At 32.3% G+C, this 9,913-nt stretch overlaps 1 protein-coding gene across 3 annotated transcripts; it reads right to left on the bottom strand.

Annotated features, from left to right (window-relative positions):
* Positions 1 to 972: 972 nt before the first annotated feature.
* On the bottom strand, positions 973 to 6,070 carry LOC114396085 (asparagine synthetase [glutamine-hydrolyzing] 2-like). 3 transcript variants are annotated; one of them, XM_028357975.1, is made up of 14 exons: positions 6,002 to 6,070; positions 5,768 to 5,891; positions 4,642 to 4,780; positions 4,120 to 4,215; positions 3,762 to 3,903; positions 3,455 to 3,645; positions 2,863 to 3,024; positions 2,683 to 2,763; positions 2,360 to 2,581; positions 2,128 to 2,262; positions 1,964 to 2,044; positions 1,796 to 1,882; positions 1,567 to 1,674; positions 973 to 1,470 (listed from the first exon to the last, which is right to left on the bottom strand). In XM_028357975.1, the coding sequence occupies exons 2-14, from the start codon at positions 5,845 to 5,847 to the stop codon at positions 1,255 to 1,257; spliced, it is 1,740 nt and encodes a 579-aa protein (XP_028213776.1). In that variant the 5' UTR covers positions 5,848 to 5,891; positions 6,002 to 6,070; the 3' UTR covers positions 973 to 1,254. The 3 variants fall into 3 exon arrangements, with proteins under 3 accessions (XP_028213776.1, XP_028213777.1, XP_028213775.1); XM_028357976.1 differs by having other exon boundaries at positions 5,768 to 5,862; positions 6,002 to 6,067; XM_028357974.1 differs by having other exon boundaries at positions 5,768 to 6,067.
* Positions 6,071 to 9,913: the final 3,843 nt, after the last annotated feature.

Below are 9,913 nucleotides of genomic sequence, written 5' to 3'. Positions count from 1 at the left end.
CAAACATGAATATAAGATAAGTATTTATCATTTGTTTCATCAACCATCTTAATTCTTAAGTGGTATTTTATTAAAAAAAATATATACTTATTCTGAAAGTATATCTCTGAAATTATGGATCATAGTTCTGGAGATATATTTTTGAAATTGATATATGTAATTCTGGAAAGATATTTTTGAAAAGTAAAAGAGGTGAACTTCTTTAGTAGAAGGGAGCATGGGGTGTATTTAGGAAAAATAGAGGTGTAAATAGCAGGAACCAGTACATAATACTATTCCAGACCCAAAACATCGTAATGTAACCCCCAATACGTTAACAACGAGCTCCCACGAATTATGAAATTTGATACCAAGGCACCCCTCACAGACCATGTAGAAAGCACTAACCTAGTTGCAACACCATTACTCTCATATCCTATGTTTGGATAGATACTTTAAATTATGTCTATAATCATCGCTCTTGTATCCAACATTTGCACAAAGAAAAACAAATAAGAAGGAATAAAAAAAAAACTAAGCAAAGAAAGAAAAAATAATTAATAAAATAATTTTCAATTTTTTCTTCATTTGATTTTTATTCAAATTTTAAGTTTGTTTCTCATTTCATTTTCTTTTCCCTCGACCAAATAAAAGGTTAATATTTTTTCACGAAAAAAATATCACTATAAACAGTCTAATCAGAATTATAAATTTGAGAGATACACGTCAGAAGTGTTCCGTTCTATTGAGTGGGCTTGGTTAGTCTCTTTATCAATCAATCATTCCCTAATATCTGCCTATATTAAGGTCTATTTTGAACATACGTTCTTTGTGTTGGCCTTTTTTGTAGAAGTTCTACAATCATTTGTAGAAGTTAGCATATAAATCATAATACTTACTGTGTCACTTTCCTTTTTATTTTTTGAAATGTATGGCATGAATAATATTCTTTCAGTTCAGCTAGTTAAAATTTTTGGTAATACACAGGTAACGAAAATTTGAAATAGTGAACCATGCATTCAAATTTAACTGATAACATTTTCTTGGAACTCCAGTACATTATGATAGTGTTCAGGTGACATAAATAGAAAATAAAGACAATATGTGGATGGCACAACACTTAAGACAGCTAGATAGAGAGCCTTATCTATTTATATACCATTGCCTGGATAAAATACACAGCAGGCAAAATTTTCATTTTATGATGACTAGTATAATAATATTATATGCTGGTTCTAGGGCAACTACTAGTCCTTGCTATGGCTCATACAAGCTCTATATGGCAACTCCTAGTGGAGAAACTTCCATCTTGGGTATGATCTTCTCTGGTTCTACAGCTTTGACCTGGTTTCCATAAGCTGATGCATGCACTCCAAGTGCTGCTCTACCTGATGGATCAAGGTTGTTAGACCAAGCAGCATCCCACTCAACAGCTTTTGCTGTGCTACATGCAACACTTGGTCCTCCAGGAACAGTGAGCCTTGCTGAGTTCTACAAAACCAAATTAAGGGGCACAGAGATTTGGATCAACCCTTGTTAAATCGACATGAATTATTTTCATATCTAGGTATGATTGACTAAAATTACCTGAGGGAAGAACCTCTCAAATATCATTCTATAGTGGTATGCTTCTTTGGTGGTTGGAGTGTTGAAGGGGAAAATGTTGGCAGCATTGAGCATCATTCTGTCAGTTACCTAAAGGAAATTTTCATAAACCAATAATTAACAATATGAAATGTCATGCCTGACCATTGATAACAAGAGAAAAAAAAAAAAAAAAAGAGATTAGCGAGAAAAGGTTTCATTCAAGTTTTACATGTTTCTCAGCATGAGCTTTAAGGCCATCAATCCAACCATAGCCAACTCCATCACTGAATTGTTCTTTCTGCCTATATAAAATGTGCTGCATAAAAATTAAAGTCTAACATGTTAGTTTAACAAATTAATTTTGCAAAGTTCTACAATGCTTCAAATCACATAGTACCTTTGGCAGATAAGGATGTTCTTCATCATCAAAGGCCCTCCTCAGTGCCCATTTCTCAATTCGCCCTTCTTCCTTTTTTATCTGAACAGATTACGTAGTAAACCACTTTAATAAAATGTAACATTTTTTAAGTGATGGTGCATTGCAATATTCTGTATCCATACCATTTTACACTCAGGATCAATGTTCATTGCAACTCTGATAAACTCTTTGTCCAAAAATGGTACTCTGGCTTCTAGACCCCAGGCAAAGGTCGATTTATTGGCTCGCAAGCAATCATATTTGTGGAGTGCTTTAATCTATATTCAAGAGAAAAAAGAAAGCATCTATTAACCCTTTTCCTTAACAGTCCATTTACTTATATTGTTCTGATAAGAAACATGATAACTGTATGACCTTGCGGCATGTTTCTTGGTGAAACTCTTCTTTGTTGGGTGCCTTGTGGAAATATAGATACCCTCCAAAGATTTCATCAGATCCTTCTCCAGAGATAACCATTTTGACTCCCAATGACTTGATCTTACGAGACATAAGAAACATGGGAATGCTTGCTCTAATTGTTGTCACATCATATGTCTCAATGTGATAGATCACATCTTCAATGGCATCTATGCCATCCTGCATACACCATATATAAAAACATTTACTAATTATGATGTTGTACATCAAAAAGCCCCCAAATTTTTTAGCAGTAAAAATACTATCTCATGTAAATATACCTGAACAGTGTAGTGAAATTCATGATGGACAGTTCCTATGTACTCTGCTACTTCCTTTGCAGCCTTTAGGTCGGGTGCACCCTACTCAACATAAGATGATTAAAGATTAAGACAAATTTCATGGTGTTCTTCTTATATTAAACAAATCCACTGCAAATTCAAGAACAGTTACATACACACCTCAAGGCCTACACAGAAAGAGTGTAATTTAGTTCCCCATTGCTTCGCAGCTTTTGTGCCTGCCAGGTAGCGAGCCGTGACGGCTGCAACCAATGAAGAGTCCAAACCTCCAGAGAGCAAAACACCAAAGGGCACATCAGTCATCAACCTTTTTACCACAGCCTGCAATAACATTCACTTATATCAGCTATAGTGTAGTAAAGAGCAGGAGATATAAGGTGGGTTGGATGATTAAAGGAGAAGGAAAAAGGGGAAAGGTCACGGGTTCGATCCCATCTACTAACAAAACTAATGTTTGCCGATAAAAAAAAGAGTGTGGTAAAGTGCACGTTTGGATAAACAACTTAATTAATTACTTGTTCAATACGTGTTTATCACCTGAAAGCTTGTTAGAATAAGTTAAAATAGCTTATTTTGATAACTTCTTGATGAACCTTTTTGAAATAAGCTAAAATGAGTTTATAAGAAGGTTACAAGCTACTTTTGTAAGTCCAAGTAAGTTCTAAAGAAGCTTTTCCAAGGCTTCCAAAAGTAGGTGTTTTTGGATAAACGTTCAAATACAATGATGTGTTGTGTCATGTATGAATCTTACCTTCTCAAAGGCATGCCTCAAAGCAAGAGGATCATAAGGGGCAGATGGAATAGCCTCAGAGAACCATGGAGGATTGTACCATCTGCGGAACGCTCTCTCTTTGCTAGAATACAAGTGACCAGGTGGAAAAGACTCAAAATGTTCGCAATCATCATTCAACCCCTTCAATTCAGAGGAAATCCAGACAGAGCCTGAACAGAAGAATATGCCAAACTTTGTCACCATTTATTCAATTCAAATATGTTGTTTTAGTTCAAATAGAACACATGAATTCAATTCAAAAACAGGGCACATGTTAGAACATTACCATCTAAACCCCAACCAATGTACAAGGAAGTGACCCCAATTGCATCCCGTGCCACTATAAAACTGTTGTCACGAGTATCCAGCAGAACAAATGAAAATATACCATCAAGCATGTCCATAAAGTTTTCTCCGTGCTCCTCATACTAAAATAACACCATCAAGAAACAAGTGATAAGAACAGGAATTCCAATCATTTGTAACAGCCATATTCTATATGATTAAAAATTATGGAAATTTTGGTCAAAACTTAGAATAAGAATAACTGATGAATAAAACAAAGTTTCTAAAGTTTCTTCTGGTTTTTATGTATATATGATCAGGTTAAAATTTGTTGCAAAATATACATAAAGAAAACTAACCAGGTGAGCAATAACATCACAATCACTTCCTGTACGGAAGGTGTGATTAGGCAATTGTTTCCTGAGTTCTTCATGATTGTAGATCTCTCCATTCACCTGGTTTTCAGTGGATCATATTTAACATGAGTCATAATTTATCGCAGTGAAATTGGTGAGATTAGTAAATAAAAGCATAAAAAAGATCGAATATGTTACTATGGGATACATTCTAGTTTTATATATTACATGATATTATGATTAAATTTCATCTTAAAATCAATTGTTTTTAAACGAAGTTGTCCAACAAATATATAAGATTAAGACAGTTGATGTGGAATTTGGATATTTTTTAATAATTATCCTACACGAGTTTAATGGTTAAGAAGATAAAAATATTTACACTATCAACCAATAAAAAAGTTACTATTAATATAATTTTTAAGATATTTATTATAAAAATTCACAAATTTGATATAAAATATTATCTTATGATGGAATAACTCTATAAAACTAATTTTAATCATTGAATATCACAAGGCTCACCGTAACAACAACAGTTTTGTCTTCATTGAAGAGGGGTTGATCACCAGAAGCTGGATCAACTATGGCTAACCGTTGATGAGCCAAATAGTTATCACCATATTGGTGGAGCCCACTCCAGTCAGGACCACGGTGCTTCAATCTGTGACATCAACAAACACAAAACAATAAATGGTAAATTATTAACTACTTATTCAAACTGCACTTTCTTAACTGATGACCCTTGAAATTTTCCTTTAACACTTCAAAGACAAATTAACTCCTTTTTCATACTTGTTTCCAACTGTTTGTTCTTTTGTTGCACTTTTACACCACAAAGTTACCAATAATTTCACAGCAAGGTGGGCCCCCACATGCCACTTATTATTTATTCTAGAATCCACTTAACTTGTCAAAGTCCAAACATGTTTATCCTTAAATACTAGTAGTTACATCTAAAAGATGATGACCGGGCCCCAACATAAAGCAATAATTTTAATTTTAACTCTTACGTATGTTTCAGTCGTTCCTTTTAAAATATTGAATGGACTAGCCAGTTGAAAATGGATGTGATAATATATACACTCTTACCTAACCGTATATTTCATCTAACACTTCTTATTTTTATATAACTTTTTCTTTATCACGTCATATTATTAATTACACACATATATTCCTCTTTTTTTATGTCTTTCTCTCTATCTCTAGGTGTTAACTAAATATTAGTGTCCACCAATTTTCCCCCCTAGAAGATACCACCGCCATGACAGTTAAACACAAGGAAACAAATTATAAGCCCCACCCTTTTGATGGTTTTTTCTGTCTCCTTTTAGTGTATAAAATATAATAATAATTTTTCACAACTAGTTAGTATTTCAGTATATTAGTTACTGAAAATACTGTTACCATCATGCTGAATTTTCCACTTTCCATTTCCCATCAACACTCAATTCTCAATATTAGCATAGAAAACTTTAGCTGGGGAAGATTTTGGGCAGGGAAAACATGCATCAAAACAAGAAACTTTGAATACAAAACATCGAAGTTAAGTAAAGGGTATTTGAAAAGAAACCATCAAAATTCTTTTTCCTTCTTCCTTTGATATTGGTACGTGTGTGTATATATAAGAAGACAAAGAGAGAAACATTGCCTGCGAGAAAGCTCAAGGACGCGGACCCTTTTGGCTTGAGATGAATCAGAGCAACCAAGCACAGCAAGTATGCCACACATTGTGATATGATATCACTATGATATGTGATGATATAATATGTGAACTATGGTTAAGAAGAGAAAAGTAGCAAAACTTGAGAAAGAAAGAAAAAAATTGTATTGAGAAAAATGAGAAGATAAAGAAAGAAAGAAAGAAAGGAAGGAAGGAAATTACGTAGATGAAGGAGTGAGAGAGGGAATGGAGAACACGAAGAACGGTTCCAAGTTGAAAGAGTTAAGTGATCCACATAACAACGTACACGCATTTATATGCAAAGGGTGGAGGGGAAACGGTGTCGTTTTTTGTCTGATGTCGCTTTCTGCAATGCCGTGGGAATTGTTAACTGGATACCGGGTGGTCCCGGTCGCTCACACCGGGACCACCGACCGACTCTTTCGTCTTGCCAACCGCCACGTGGTGTGACGTGGTTTGCTATGGAATATTTTTCTCACTTCATTTAATAATTATTTTGTATTAAGGTTAGTTTTTATTTTATTATTTTCATTATTTGATTCCTTTTCTCGTTTGTGCTGAGCGATTTGCTGCTTCCCGTTTTGTCTTGTCTCCGAATACAGGAGAGAGAGAGATGTTTATCCGTTAATCCTTATTCCTTAAATACTTTTTTCTTTGGTTAAATTCTTTGAGAATTCATTAGAATCAATCAAGTGTTACGTCAAGTTGTGTTGTGTTTTTCAATGAAGTGATTCAATACTTTTTTTATTGGTATAAATTATGAAATATTGACTGCAAAAAATAATGATCTCTATTGAAAATTATAAACATAAATAATGTAAGTATTTTTTTCAATATGATTTATTATAATATTTAAGATTAAGATTTGAATCCTAAATTACTTAATTAAAAAATATAAAATCATTTTTGTTAATCAATAATTTTGATAGGGATTAAATAGTTGGAAACTGAAAAAAAAATATGCTTCTTTTATATATAATTAAGATTCTTATGAAATTACATGATTATGGAATCAAAATTTAGTTATGTAAATACTTTATTTTTTTATTATTGTAATCATTGTTTATAAATAAAAAGAGTAATTGTGGAAGTGACAAGTTAAATGAGATTAATTTTTAATAATAAGAGGATTAAATTAAACTTCAAAAATAAAATAAAAGATCAAAATAATAATTAAGCCTATAAAAATATATTAATCAAAATTTAAAATAAAATATTAGTTACAGCAAAAGATAATTAGATAGTTAGTCACATTAGGGAAAAGGATCAAATTTTAAAAGAAAAATGTCTCTTAATATAAAGTCTTCCGATATTAATTTAAAATTGTATATAAAACCACCCTTATTTTTAATTTCATACGTGCCTAATAACGTGTATACACGTGGGTTTGTAAATGCATTAATTGGTCAAAAATAGTTGCATGACATAACATTGCGGAATTGTAAATGTACTACAAAAAAAATTGATAAAAAAATGTTGCAACAAAGAAAGTACCACAAATTATATCTAACAGAGCAAGTTACTTAAAAAGAATAACTAATGAGCAAATTTCTCCAGGGTTCTCTTTGTTTTTGTGCAATGTTGAAGCTTTCTTCAACTTTGTGATATAAAAAAATCACGTATAACTACTGATAAAAAAAAAAAATCACGTACGACTTCAATTGTGAATGAGAAAATGCAAATTGATCATGGATGATAAAAAAAATAGTCAAAATGATTGGCTGCATATTTTCCAGAAATCATCGTGGCAGTAACTTCCGTGACACTCATATATACAAACCATTACGTATTATCGACGTGGCTTTGATTAGTGACTTCATTTTTGTCGCATTATATTAAATTGGAAGCTAACATAATTCCATTTCATGTGATCATAATTCATACGTTTGAAAATTTATGCCTGAGTTATTTACAATTATTCAAGTTTTTTTTTTTATTTTTGGACATGATATTAGGAATGAATATCTATCAATTTTATTGATGATTAATCTTCATCGAATAATCAAATTGATTACCTTTAATAAGGTTTCTCCTTTTAATAATATTTTTTTATTTGAGATCTTACTTAAAAACATCAATCTAATTTTAGTGAATCCAATAACATGTTGATTAGAATTATTTAAGTAAACCTTATAATTATCAATTTTATCAAATACAAACAACTAGTTATTTGTTCAATTTGAACTTAATAGATTGGTTCATTTACATGTTCAATCTAACGAAGCTTCAGTCATTGAATAATTGAGACTTTGATGAATAACTATTTGATTTTTTAGTTATTCTTTTCTTCTTCCTAGTCTATTAATAACAAAAATAAAATTTTTCCATGTATAAAAAAAATCCAATGGCTCTTACTACTATAACCTCCCCAACCACGATTTTTGTATATATTTTTTCTAAATATTCAACCTCAGTAGCTTCGTAGCATATGATGTCATTTACACTGAATACATGGTGAGAGTAACCACTTATAAACATTCTAACACTCAAATAAAGTTTGTATTCAATTGAAGAATGAAATGGTTAAAAAAATCAACCAAAAGTATTAATAGTGCTTTGGAGATGGAATAAGTAAGATTATACAACTGATATGAATCTTGTTAAAACTTATCACAATCAAAGAAGCAAGACCTTCATATGGTCTCTAGGTGAAGGGGTGTTCAATTCCTAAAATTGGTTGGGTTATATCTCAATGTGTCTGAAAAGTGTCTTTTGAACTATTAACCCTAAGTCAAAGTCTTGTGTTGATACGAGGTGGAATCAATATTTTAATGACTTTCTAATCACACCAATCTATAGATGTGGTAGTGCTTCAAACCTCACCAATCTAGGAGTTGGTGGTGTTTCTGATCTCATCAACTTAAAAAGGTGGTGGGACTTTTGATCTAATGTCTTGGAATCATGTGCCATATTTTGAACATCAATTTAGTTGGTATCTGGAGGATGGCAAGCAATGAGATTGTCTATATTCGAACATTATTTGTCCTTTAGCATGGTGGGCATCTTATGTCCTTTGGGAAGAGAAACATCGTGTGTCCCATGGAAAGGGAAATATCAAGTGTCCTCTGACATGTAAAACATTGAGTTGTCTACTCAAGGAGGTTGACCCATTTGGGGTAGTTCCCTCCATCCTAATCCATCAACAATGTATATCTACTTGTATAGTCTTTTAGCAAGGTTGTGTTGACTAAGGTATTATCCTTTTCCCACAAAATGCTATCTCTAGACTAATAGGTTAATGTGAGTGTAGGACTGTAGGTTGACTAAAGCCTCTTTGCCTTGGTGACTAGTATGAAATTCTTCTTATGAGTAGCCAAGAAGGACTCATCATGGTAAAGAACCTTAGCCTAACTTTGCAGCCTTCCAATATAGAAATGGAAGAAATTATTAGTATAATAGTATATACAAAAACATGTAACACATTGTAAAATATGTGTTAATTAATTAATTATTACATATCAAGTCTTATGCCTCATCATGAGCCTAACAAATCGAAGTGTGGACTACTTCGCCTTTGTTGGAGGCTCAGTTATTTTATTTTATTTTTTACACTAAAGGCTCTATTATTATTGTTTCTAGCAAAGATGGTCTTGAAGATTGACATATCCCAATAGGCCTAAAGATCACCCACACCAACTCCTCAATCCACATGGCCTTTTTCTCACCATTCCTTGCCTTTTTGTGCTTATTCGCAAGACATTGAAACATGTTCATCAAATGTCTTAAGAATTGCATTTTCATGGCAAGGTTCCCATGTGCATATATTCTACACAATAATTATGAAATAGTGATTATGTAAATAAAATAAATATTTTTACACTATCTATAGATGAATAAACATGCAATACAATTTACCTTTGAATTTACCAAAACAGTGGTCTCTAACACTAGGTGGGATTGTGCCGCCAGAATGGAATGCACTTTAGAATCAAGATCAAATAACATGGTGAATGCCCTTAGTAACATGATTTGTCAAAGTCTAGTTGCAAAAAATCAAAATTCAATATCAAAAATCAATTTTAATGCAAAACATATTCAAATTATAAAGATAAACAAAAGATTAATGTACCCTTTCCTTTTTGTATGATGTACCTCCCCTTACCATTTACATGA

This window comes from Glycine soja, chromosome 18, assembly GCF_004193775.1.
Source record: "Glycine soja cultivar W05 chromosome 18, ASM419377v2, whole genome shotgun sequence".
Lineage (NCBI taxonomy): Eukaryota > Viridiplantae > Streptophyta > Magnoliopsida > Fabales > Fabaceae > Glycine > Glycine soja.
This window is presented reverse-complemented; position numbering and strand designations above follow the sequence as displayed.

Excerpts from the sequence above, each read along its gene's own strand:
- LOC114396085 (XM_028357975.1), bottom strand. The coding sequence starts at position 5,847 with ATGTGTGGCATACTTGCTGTGCTTGGTTGCTCTGATTCATCTCAAGCC. Across the intron at positions 3,646-3,761 it reads CATTGGTTGGGGTTTAGATG|GCTCTGTCTGGATTTCCTCT; the intron begins GTAATGTTCTAA and ends TCTTCTGTTCAG. Across the intron at positions 1,883-1,963 it reads AACATCCTTATCTGCCAAAG|CACATTTTATATAGGCAGAA; the intron begins GTACTATGTGAT and ends ATTTTTATGCAG.